The following is a 12,570-nucleotide window of genomic DNA, read 5'->3' as shown; positions in this document are numbered from 1 at the left end:
ATGTAAAGCTCTAAGGGTCAAAAATCAAATAATGTAGTCTGCCAATTTTAAAATACCTTTGGCTCCAAGCCATTGCTAAAAGGTAAATGTACCCATGTCCCAGGGATCTCTTGTGCCAATCCTAGGAGATTCCTCAGAGTTGATAGAACAGCTGGGGAGTTCTGTGGGGCAGTTTTTTGTCTTTCTTTTTAAACACCTCTAAAAACAAGTTGAGTGTGCTTGTATATACACTCCTTTGGATCATTGTCAACTGTAATGATGATGATGATGATGATGATGATGATGATGATATTTGTACAGTATATCGCCCTTCATCCAAAGATCACAGGGTAGTTCACAACATAGTAAAATACTGCTGAATATGTTGAGCTAAACATTTTGACATTTTTAATCTCTCTCTGTGTGTGTTTTATTATAGTAGCAGTGATGCATCACACTGGAGCAGGACTAATTATCCTGGCTGCTTCGCAGAAACATTTTTATGAGAAAATTGCCCCCTCTCCTTCCCAATCTTTTGCCCTCAAAATGATGTGGCATAAACAAAACATGAAGTGGGGGGGGGGGGCTGCAGCTCACTGCAGGCAGATGGTGTCTTCCACTCCCACTTGGAACACTCACTGCCGTTCCAAACAAAAAGGAGGATATTTGAAAGGCTTTGGCACTAGTGTAAATTGATTAAACCTCAATTAGGAACACTGCCAAGGGCCATCATTTGTCAATTTTATAGTGACCTTATTAGATGGCCCAGAACATATGATGAACTGGATTAATTTATAGCAGGGATGCACAGCGTAAATCACTCTACTGTTTACTAGGAACCTTTTTCTCACCCAAGAATAGCATGGCTATGTTACCTACAAAAGTTTTTTTCTTTTTCTTTTTTCAATTTTATCACTGTGCTCTTTTTAATCCATTCTATACTGGTACCCTTTGCTTTTTCTCTCTTCACTCCAAAACATTTAAAAATAATAATTCTGTTCATCTTCCTTCCTTCCTTTCCCCCCTCTACTTCATCCTGTGCTCTGTTGTATCACAGCCCAGCCCAGTCCACTCGCTTCTCGCTTTCTCTCTGCACCGCCATACATGACTGTAACCCTCTCTGAGCTTCTCCCTCTTTCGCTTTCCCTTTACCTCCAGGTCTCTCAACAGCCTCATTTTCCCTTCCCTCATCACATTCTCCTTTCCTTCTACCACCCCAGAGAGCTGCAGCTACCCTTCTATTATTCCTCTTTTTTCTTTCCTTCTCCCATGGATTTCTTTGCAGCCTCATTACTCTCAGCTATTCCTGAGATAGCACACATGTCTCTATTTTTCTCTCTGCACCTCACTGCCAGTGGAGGCTTGTCTGCTAGAGCAAATGGGGCACTGCCCTACCAATTGCTGTCTGCTCTCAGCCAGCCCCAATCTGCCTTCTTACTTACTTACACCCAGCCTAGGGGGTGGTGCTGCCTGACAGCTTCTTGCTCCTCTGTAGAACTTGTCATGGAGAAGACGGGGCAAATCCAGAATTAGTTGGCTCTGCCTGTTGTTAGCTCTGCTCCACCTCTTGTTGACATCTCTGCCTTCCTCCTCACCAGTCCAATGAGCACCAGCCACCTTTACTCTTTCTCCATCCCACAATTTTTCAGCATTCTGACTTTGGTGGCAATAGCATAAACAGCCTTCAACATCCGAACATAAATGACTTTCACCCTCCCAGCATAAACAACCTTCAATACACACCAGAGAAATAATGTTGGACATGACTAGGCTGTGTAGCACAGCTGGCCACAGCATGGTGATCTCCACTGCACACCCCCAAATTCAGAGTAGAAGCAACACAGGGGATGGGATGGAAGTCTTTCCCCTATTTTCCCAGGTTTTAAACCCTTTTAACAAAACCAACCAGAAGCAATGAAGCCACAATGATAACTTTTAAAATGCAAAACCCACCTAATCAACACTTATACAAACAATATATGAACTGAAACTCATCTAACCTTCAAAATTTGGAGTTTTCTGAATTTTGCGAAGCGGTTCCCTAACCCAAAACTGTTTATAAAAATGAATATATTGGGGAAAGTGTGCATAACAACGCTTATATTGATGAAAATTACATACAAAATGGCATTAGGGAAATTCATTGCAAACATTTGACTATTACACAAAGCTGCATACAAAAATGTGTACATTAAAGAGAAACCTGCAATAAAATGCTGATGAATTTTCATGAGGACTTTTAAAAGAAATCACAAATCAACATGGAAATGTGGTGAAGTGAATGTAATACTGTGAAAAAAGCATAAACAGGGAAAGGGCTAGATTTAGGGTTTGATTTGTGCATCCTGCCGATGGGGCAGTACAAGAGAGGCTGTTGAGAGAGAACAGTATTGCATACGCACTTTTTGAAGTGAGTGCCTTTTGTAGGACTTTTCAGACAAAGCCCCCAAACCCTAACCATTTAAACTTAGGGGAGTTTAGAAGAGGGGGAATATGTGCCCTTTTCAGGTGTGAACATTTAATAATGTTTAACAGTAATTTCTGAGATGGTAGAAATTAGTAGGTGGTGGATACTGTGGGAGAACTTCATTTAACGTTGCTTTATTTGACTTTAAATTTTGTTTTAGAAATGCAGAGAGAATCAAGTAATTTTTTGTATTGTAATTTACAAGGCTTCATTCCAAGGATTGTTGAGAGCACTTAAGACGGTAATCATATACATGCTTTACTTGGGAATAATTCATTTGGTACTAAGTGAGAACCACTTCTGAATAAATGGTCTAAGCACAGTTTAGCATAGGCAGTAATATAGTTTACGGGGGGGGGGGGGATGGCGATGATGGCGCCCTTTGAATTTGTCCAGGCATGGTGTCAAAATAGTTATAGAATATGATTAGAACTTTTAAATAGATACCCTGTTATTTGATTGCATCTCAATTGCATCTGCCTAGGCTCTTGCTATAGTAGTAGTTAAATTACTCACTAGATGGCAATATTGATCCATATAAATATAGTTGAGATGCATACACAGGATCTTTAAAGGAAGAGTAGAGTAATTAAAAATGATTTTCTATGTGGGATCTTAAAAAGTAGTTGTGGGGAAGAAAGATAAAAGGAACAGTAGCACAAGGAGTCCCTAGATGAATCAGTTTGTGTGCAATGAAGAAATCTGGGTTGAAAGAAATTGCATAAAATGGGGTGTATTCTGTAGCTAATTGATCAATGTCTAGTAAATACATTCAAACACGGGACGAGCTACTGCCTTGGGTAAATTCAGCAGAGTCCAAAGCAGTGACATTTGCATAGCACCCAACAAGCACCTCTAAACCGCAAGCATAAACTGGTTTAAGCCTCCCCAGGGTATTCAGCCCTGGGAACAGGCTAGGGATCTCTAATATAGCCTTTTAGCAAAAATTCTCAAGCTTCCTCGTAGGATAAAAGTTTCTATACCATTTCAAATCAGCACAAGAAATTGGGGTGTTTCAATGAAAACAAAGACAAGGTATGTATAAACATGTTTCAGTATAGAAGTATATGCCACCCTGAGCCCTGTTTAATACATCTGGGGAACTTTTCCACTTAGATGAATGTGTGGTGTCTTTGGAAAACAAATTGTGTTGTGTAAAACTCACACTAGGATTTCCAACTCCTGTTCTAAAAGAGTCCCTGTGAGTTTTTAAGGACAACAGAGCAAGGAGTAGCTTGGCATCTATGGGGTGCAGCTTTTTAGCAGCACACCTGCTAACCTTTTCTTTGTCAAGCCAAGGCACAGGATTCCCCATTTGCTCAGGACCTGGCAATACTAGAACAAGCTTGGATTGGCAGACTTGCTTTAAAGGCAGCACAAGTAATCTGCATAGAGTGCTGAGCATTCAAGGCTTTTATGCAGCTTTAAAGCAAAAGGAAGCATTGTTCAGTTTTGCAAGGAGCTAAGCGCTATGATCCCAATCTGGAAAATGTGGTTAGAACCTTTTCAACCCTCAATCATGCTTTCTCATGGGATGGCCTGGGACCTAACAGGGTAGCTATTGTATTCTCCACCCCTCCCAATCACTGACTCATACTTTGTTTATCACTAATGCAACTAGATCAAACGGATTTTAATATCACATTTCCATTTTTAAAATGTTGCAATTATTACATGCTTTGGTTGGATTAGGACCAAGTCTGCCATTTCCAGGGGGGCTCCCTCCAATTGATACCATATTTTTATTTGTACATTTTTATTTATCTTCATGCCAGGAAATGTCTTGCTTAAATTGCTGCATACCAGGCTGCTGTTAAAGGCACAAAAGCAAAGACAGAAAAATGGTGGCAACCTCTCCTGCTCATGGTCAATTTCTAGGAAGGGAGGTACAGAGGAGGTTGTTTAGAAGACATGCCTGATGACCTGGAAGTCTTACCAGATGCAAAGGAGAACAGGGATACATCTGAGTGAATAATTAATATTTAGCTTCTGTACCTTCTCCTAGGGGTGTTGGAGAATATAGACGAAAGTGGAAAAGGAAGCAGACATTGCTTCAGTTTGAATGTTTGTCTGTGGTCAGGAATGCAAATTAGTCAAGTGAATGAAATAGGCAATTATTTTTTACTTTGTTTCAGTTTCCTGTTGAAATGAACGTGAGTTACATAAGTTACATAAATAGTTGTTACATTAAATAATGGACAGGGAGATTAATAACTTAGTATTTGGCAGAAAGTGAACTGCAGCATGACAGAAACAGCACTGATTGCAACAAACACAGGTCAACAAGGAAATTGCTGCCTTCTTAATACCTTAAAGGTAAAGGGACCCCTGATCATTAGGTCCAGTCGTGGCCGACTCTGGGGTTGCGGCGCTCATCTCGCTTTATTGGCCGAGGGAGCTGGCGTACAGCTTCCAGGTCATGTGGCCAGCATGACTAAGCCACTTCTGGCAAACCAGAGCAGCGCACGGAAACATCGTTTACCTATTTATCTACTTGCACTTTGACGTGCTTTTGAACTGCTAGGTTGGCAGGAGCAGGGACTGAGCAATGGGAGCTCACCCCATCTTGGGGATTTTAACCGCCGACCTTCTGATTGGCAAGTCCTAGGCTCTGTGGTTTAACCCACAGCGCCAGCCACGCCCCTTCTTAGTACCTTACTGACCCTTATCTCTGTAGGAAAGAGCTCAGAAAGTGGACTGCATTGCCAACTTCTAGGGAACAGGAAAGACACGAGATCAACATAAGGACTGGCTAAACCAAACCTGAATTCGTTTTCAGTGCTTTCTACCCCTTTTATTTCCCTCTAAAGGGAAGAAGCTGGTTCATGGGCTGCATCACCAATGCCACAGCCCATAAAACATGGTCTGCCTCTTCCTTCAACATATTATATTTTTGTTGCGCACTGCATGGTTTTGTCTGTGGCAATCCATACTGGTTGAACAGTCTTTCTTCCCTGGTGGATTTGCCTGACAGCACCTTTACACAACTTCTATGGCCAGGTCAAGACTTCTCATTCCTTCAGTTTCTTACCACTTTTGGGAGTGGAATATTTAGGTTCTTTTGGCTTTTTAATATATGTACACTTTTAATATATATCTTTAATTATATGTACACTGCTTTCAGCCTTATAAGGAAAGGTGATGAAGAACTAAATATTTCAGCTGTTGCCTTGGTGTCTTGGACATTTCAATGAACAGCAAGTTCAAGCAGCTCTTCTGTGGCCGCTGGTTTGTATGCATTAAATTAAAGGGACTTTAAGGGAGGATAAGTTTTAAAAATACAAGAGAAACTCTGCCATAGATATCAGTACAATATGCATCACCTGAAAGCAAGGTAAACAACTGGTTGGTTTCTGTAATTAAAACACTTCTTATGGGTATGAACCAAACATTGCTCACCAGGAAAACATCACTTTTCTTGCTATGCAAGACACCTAACAACAAGGTTATCAATCATCACCATCAAAGTTGGATAAATGATACCCTAACACATGAAACCACATCTTCCAAAGAGTTTACAAAGACAGTATGAACCCATCTATTCGAGATCCGGAATGCAGTTTTACTGGTATAAATCCAGAGTGTTCAGTGCAAGATCAAACAATGATGTTGTGCATTGTAATTAATTTAAGAGTGAGTTCTATTAATGATCCACCTTCAGAGCTCTTTGTTGACAAGAATGTGTATAGTTGTCAAAAAGATCATTAAAGCCCTCCTGATAATGAGCTCGTTTGATACAAGCTCCCTATTTAGTAATTATCACTTGATTGATTCATCAGTGGCTCTGGTGTTTCAGCTTCATAAACAGATCATGAATTGCTCCATTTACGCAATGTAAACATTTTAGAATTCTGTTAACTGAATCCACAACAAACCCAGTCATACATATGCTTCAGGACCAATCCATTCCAAAGGAAACTGCAGGGTTAGAAATACAAGCACACAGAGTCATTATGAGAGGTTAAAGGTAGACTTTTCTTACCTATTTCTGCCACGGTTATCCCAGGAGCTAATTGCCCATTGTTGCAAGAGCTATAGGTAAACAAGTTTGGTACTGAAGTGAGGTCATAGATAGGTTCCTGCTTGATCTGTTTGATTCCAGTCATGTCTAAGCCAGACTGATCTGGGGAGGGCTGGGCAGAATCCACATTGTAATAGCCTTCGGACTTTGGCAGGTCAATGACGTGCCCGTTTGAATAAGTGCCACCAGTTTCATTGTTTAGGTTGCTCAAGCCATTGGTGATGCTGTTGCTGTAGACTCGGGCCAAGGCTTCAGCCTCGCCACTTTGCTGCTGCCGTTGCTCCTGCAGTCGCTGTTGATGCTTCTGTACCTCGGCGTATAAGCTGTCCCTCTGCTTTTTGGACATTCTTCCAAACTTTACAGCTGAAACAAATCAACCAAAAAAAACCCCAGGCATTATTGGTGGTGGTGCTGACCTTTAAAGCCCTAAACGGCCTCAGCCCAGTATACCCGAAGGAGCGTCTCCACCCCCATCGTTCTGCCCAGACACTGAAGTCCAGCTCCGAGGGCCTTCTGGCAGTTCCCTCGCTGTGAGAAGTGAGATTACAGAGAACCTGGCAGAGGGCCTTCTCGGTAGTCATGCCAGCCCTTTGGAATGCCCCCCCCCGCAGATGTCAAAGAGATAAACAACTATAGGACTTTCAGAAGACTCTAGTTTGGCTGATTATGTTACATAACTAGTATCCAGTATTAAGATCACTTTACTGTAATTTACTCTCTGTGGAGCCTCCGTTGAAGAGCAACCAGAACCTACAATTGGGCCAGAATGCAACATCCAGCCTCCTAGCTGGGGGTGGGGTGGGGGGAGTGAGGCTTTCACAGGCTGGTCCTTAAAGAGCTTTCCAGATTGTTTCAAAATCCTAAAGCTCTGTGTTCAGAGTATCTGAAGATGCTCCTTTTACTAAATCATATGTGTTTTGAACTGCTACTGGAAATATTTCAAAATATTTATGTTTCTGTTTACACTGCAGCAGGTTATCTTCTGATTTAAAAGACAAAATTGTGCTCTTTCATTTAAATATATTTTTGTTAGCTCTGGTGACGAAAGGTAGAATATAATTTTAAAACACACACACATTTGTCTATCTCTATTTTCATTTCTGAAATGATGGAGGAGACTCGATATGGTAAGATCTTCTTTGATCTCATGGGGGCAGTTGAACCATATGATACCGTCATCACAAAATGGCAACCCGTTGTTCTCTTACATGTGCACCTGCTGCTACATTTTTGACAGACAAAAGCCTTAGGGTGTAGCCTGTGATCCTTACCCCAGTCACTTACACCAAAGTAAGTCCCGCTGAAACCAATAGGACCTGTTTCCAAGTAAATGTGCCAAGCAGCCAACATCCTGCTGTGAATAATGAGCAGGCCTGCTATTTCTTTTTCATCTCTCCATGTTCACCAAAGAGCAAACCAGTGCTCTATAAAAATGTACAGCCTTCAGATTTGTATCCTGTGTGATTTATCAATTTTCCCCAAACCTTTAATCTGTGCACTAACAGGATTAGTACCTTCTGAAGATAACAAGCCCTAAAGCCCTATTATCACAACCTGTCAACGTGGCTGTTATCTTCACACACTTATTTTGAAGGGAAAAAGAGAGAGAATGTTACAGGTTACAGTTAAGGCCTAGGGGGAAATAACAGACTTGAAGGTAAACACTCTATAGGAATGGCATTTCTTCCAAAGAAGCAACATATTCATGGATTACTTTCCAGATATACATTTGCAACATATAATCTTAAAGTGCTAAATGTGTTCATTCCTCCTGAGATGAAAGAAGGAGAAATTGTGTTTCCATCGGAATAAGTCAATGTCATAATTCAAAGGCATGTCTCCATCATTTGCAAAAGGCAAAGAGACCATTGTACAGTCGCCAATGAAGTTAATCCAATTATTGCTAAGTGATTTTTTTTTTTTGCAAAAGGCAAAGCAAAAGTAAGGTTTTCATGACTCTTTTTTCTAGTTTGATGCGCTCTTGACAGCTGTGCTCTGTAGAGTAGGGCACATGGGCACCCTACATAGTCTGGAACCCTCTGCATTGGCAGGATAGATGAGGGCTGCACCTGAAGAGCGCTGCATCCTTTACTGCAACTGAAAGTTCCCAACGCCTAAAATGAACTCTGAGTGGACAAAGAAACCTGGTGCCAGCAGGGCTGGGCTTGAAGGATGTAATAAACACAAGACAAGCATATTGAGATCAAAACAGGCCACAGCTTTATTGATTTCAGATGGCAGTAGGTTTTGGTGTAGGCATTAGGCGTGTACCCTGAATCATCCAAGCTACTGCTGGTTGATTGCTTGGCAGGGTAGATCCTGAGTTAGGTGTTGCCCTATGACATACATCAAATCAAGGTGACCCCTCCAAGGTGACCTCAGGCAGGTACTATGGCCCATCGGCCCCCAGTCTGGACATCCAGACAAATGAACCACCCCTGGACCCCATTAACAGGGTACCCCATATTTTGGAGGGGTGGGGCTCTCTCCCTCCTGACTAAGGATCCAACACTTATCTACTGCCAAGTTGTGACAATTGGAAGGAAAAACCCCAGAAAGGGCCAATTTGCCCGGAGGAATGTTTTCATAGCAAGGCCCTAAGCATGACCTGCCATCTCAACTTTGTGCAGGGGAAAACATGCTGTAAGGGGTGGGAGGGTGGGAGATCCAACTCTGACTGAGGCACTGCAGACAACTGTGGCCCCATTTTAAACCTGGGGAACAGACCTGGTTGAAGTCCAATGGGGAAGTCTCCCTTTAGGCCCACTACCTAGGTCCCACCCATCAGGTTGGACCAGTCACAGGTAGGCCCTGTCAGCCCCCACAGCTGGTGAGGGAGGACATGACGCCCCCCACTGGCCATGTGAGAATCAGAAGCCACCTCTGCCTGGTGGCTAGCAGCCCTGAGCCACAACTGCTGCTCCCGTTGAAAATGACATGAGAGTCCTTCTGCTTCAAATGTTGCTTGATTTGAAGTGAACATTATCTGCCATGTCTTTACGGATAAATGTAAAACTGTCTAATAATGACTGCTTCTTGGGCTGTATTCTTGGGCTTCTTGTGCACCAAATTCAGTTTTCTGGTGATCAAGAAGTAATGTGACAAACTTCCTTCATAATTCTATGGATTCTGAGCTTACAAATGTCTTCCTTTCATACTTTTATAGCAATTATCATATTTTGGGCAACATGCATCCTCTATTAAAGCCTGCTGGGTGGCCCTGAAGTACCTTAACCATTCTGAAGTGCATATTGACCCCCCATTTTAAGGAAGAGGTGTACAAGTATCATATTTCAGGCTTTTTTCTGCTAGCAATATACCGTATTTTTTGCTCTATAGGACGCACCGGACCATAGGACGCACCTTGTTTTAGAGGGGGAGAACAAGAAAAAAAATTCTCCCCCTCTCTGCTCAGCGCCCCTTCAGCAAAGCAGCAGGAGAAACGGAGCCCCTTCCATTTCTCCTCCCACTTCGCTGAAGGGGCGCTGCGCAGCTCTCCCCCTCTGCTGAAGGCGGGAGAGTCTTGTTCTCCTGGCTTCAGCAAAAGGAACCCGAAGCCTTCGGAGCGCAGCGCGAGTTCCTGTTGTGCTCCGGAGGCTTCAGGCGGCTATCCCTGAAGCCTGGAGAGCGAGAGGGGCCGGAGACCCCTCTCGCTCTCCAGGCTTCAGCGAAAGAAATGTGAAGCCTCCGGAGTGCAGAGGGAGCACTCCCTCTGTGCTTCGGAGGCTTCGCGTTGCTATCGCTGAAGCCAAGGAGCCTGCATTCGCTCCACAGGACGCACACACATTTCCCCTTAATTTTTGAAGGGGGAAAAGTGTGTCCTATAGAGTGAAAAATACGGTAAGTGTCTTGTAATATAAACATTATGGGCTACATGGTTTGTAGCTCATCAGAAAGTACTCTAACAATTTCAATACCGCATGTGACTGTCAAGCAGTGAGCTCAAATATATTTATATGTTTCGTCTCTGCTCCCAAGTCTCAAAGCAGCTTAAAATAACAAAAAATGCCATATAAAACCACCCACTTCATCAAGCAAAAGAATTGTCACAAATCGCCGTAACAACTGCTGCTTCCGAAATTACTCCTAAAAATGCAGCAAAGGCATGTGCTCTGTGATGTGGTATAGCAGACCTATCTTTGGAAGAGGTTCCAGAATCTGTGATTAGCAACAGCAAAGGCTTGGCTCCAGATGTGCACAGACAACTTATATAATTCATGGAACACATATTGAAGCAAGTGGTACCAAATGGAAAAGGTGCTACCTATGGTATTCTGGACCAACCATACAATAGGGCACTTAGGTAATATGGGTGGCAGTCAGCCAAATTTTACTCAGAACAGATCCATTGAAATCAAAGAAGTTAGGAGCATTAATTTCAATAGGACTACTTTAAGTAAAACTGTTGCCCATTGTATTATATATAGTTTATCAAAGTTAACTGGATATGGATTATAATTAGTGATGATAACCATTTTACAGGATTCTAATCGTAATTAGAATTAGAGGAGTAGTATTAAAATTTATTGAATTTTATTTTTAAGAGCGCTTGTAGCCTGGTGCCCCAGCTGTGCTCCTGGCCCACTGTTAATACAAACATAAAATATCAACCATTTCTGCCACAAGTTGCAGGAGACTCACACTACAGAAGGACATTCAGTTTACATAGCCAGGTATGTGGTGAAACCTCCCTGGATTAGTGTTGGCTGGGACTCATCACCTATAAAGAATGTAGACAGATAAAACTATGGATGGCTTTTATTTTATTTTTAAATTTTTTCTCTTTGTACATTTATTAATAGGACAAGTGGTGCAATTAGGTGATCTTTAACTTTGGACTTCATGGACTTCTGGAGGTCTTGATCCCTTTTGGATGAAAATGTGTATTAATTCACTTTGAAATGTGGCAAGGCAGCCCTGCTGCACTGGGGCCCCTCCTAGGAACGGAGGAAACTGACATGTCAGAGACCATTGCTCCATCTTGCTCACTACTGTCTACACTTAGTGGCATTTCAGGTAGCCCTACCTGCAGACTGTGGTGGAGGAAGGGTATGTGTGTGGGGGGGTGCGGTTTGCCCCAGGTGTCATCACTGAGGGGGGTGACAAAATGAGCTTAAAAAAACTGGGCTCACTTTTTAGGAGTGATGTGGTGGCTTATGCGCCTGCAGGTTCCGTGCTGCCTAAAACTGCAGCGTGGGACTTGCGTCTGCCGACTACTTCTCCCTCAGCCGCCCTACAGCTGAGAGGGAGGTGGCGGAGAAGCTCGCCCGGCCCCCACAGGTGGATCGCCCCGCCCCCATGGGCACGGATTGCCCCGCCCCCGGCTGCAGGACATGCCCCCACACCAGGCACCTGAGCAGCTAGCTCCGCCGCTGCCTGCAGGGGGCAGACATTGATCCAGGGATTTCCGCCTGCAAAGCATTTGCTCTGCCCCTGAGCTTTGGCCCTTCTCCTGTTATTCTGCTGAGTGGGCCCTGGACTGCATCTCTGAAGTTCTGCCCTGCTGGCACCTCTGAACAGGACGACTATCAGCATCAAGTTTGATAAACTACTGAGGTAAAACTGTTACACATTTCCTTTTGGCAAAACACAAAATCTCAGGAGAAGACTATTTTAAATCCTCTGGAACCTTCCATTTCATTGTCTCCATATGAATGGCCAAACTATAAAGGCTACAAAGATTGGCAAGTATCGTGGGGTGAGCAATTCTGCCTTCCTGACTAAATAATAGAAAAGGCTTTCAAACTTTTGGAAGCTTTTGGACAGGTCAAGGGCACAGTCCTAGCAGCTGTATTCGAAGACCTGTATGAGCCGACATCAAAACCCTGAAGGGCAGAGAGGAGATACTCCTTTAAAGCCAATACTTTTAACACAATTTCAAGAACCTTTCAGCAAAAATGAGGGCTTCTGAAAGAAGATCGCTGAACTTTAACATCCAAGAAGTTGCACTGATTTTAGAAGACAAACTTCATTAACCTTCCTGTGCTTGTTTTGCCACAAATTTTCATGAATTCACAATGAATTACCATAACCATAACAAAACCACTTGGCCAGTAAAATACCATGTGCTAAACATACTTTAAAAATCTAACTTTAAAGTAAA

General features: G+C 42.8%; 1 protein-coding gene across 1 annotated transcript in view; it reads right to left on the bottom strand.

Annotated features, from left to right (window-relative positions):
• The window catches only part of RORB (RAR related orphan receptor B), a 149,597-nt gene that overhangs the window by 29,594 nt on the left and 107,433 nt on the right, over positions 1-12,570 (bottom strand). The window contains exon 4 of the mRNA XM_081930676.1: positions 6,429-6,830. Coding sequence (XP_081786802.1) covers positions 6,429-6,830 — 402 coding nt within the window. The remainder of the gene's footprint in view (positions 1-6,428; positions 6,831-12,570) is intronic.

This window comes from Podarcis melisellensis, assembly GCF_964234715.1.
Source record: "Podarcis melisellensis genome assembly, chromosome: 11".
Classification (NCBI taxonomy): domain Eukaryota; kingdom Metazoa; phylum Chordata; class Lepidosauria; order Squamata; family Lacertidae; genus Podarcis; species Podarcis melisellensis.
The sequence above is the reverse complement of the archived record's forward strand: the minus strand, read 5'-3'. Positions and strand labels throughout refer to the sequence as shown.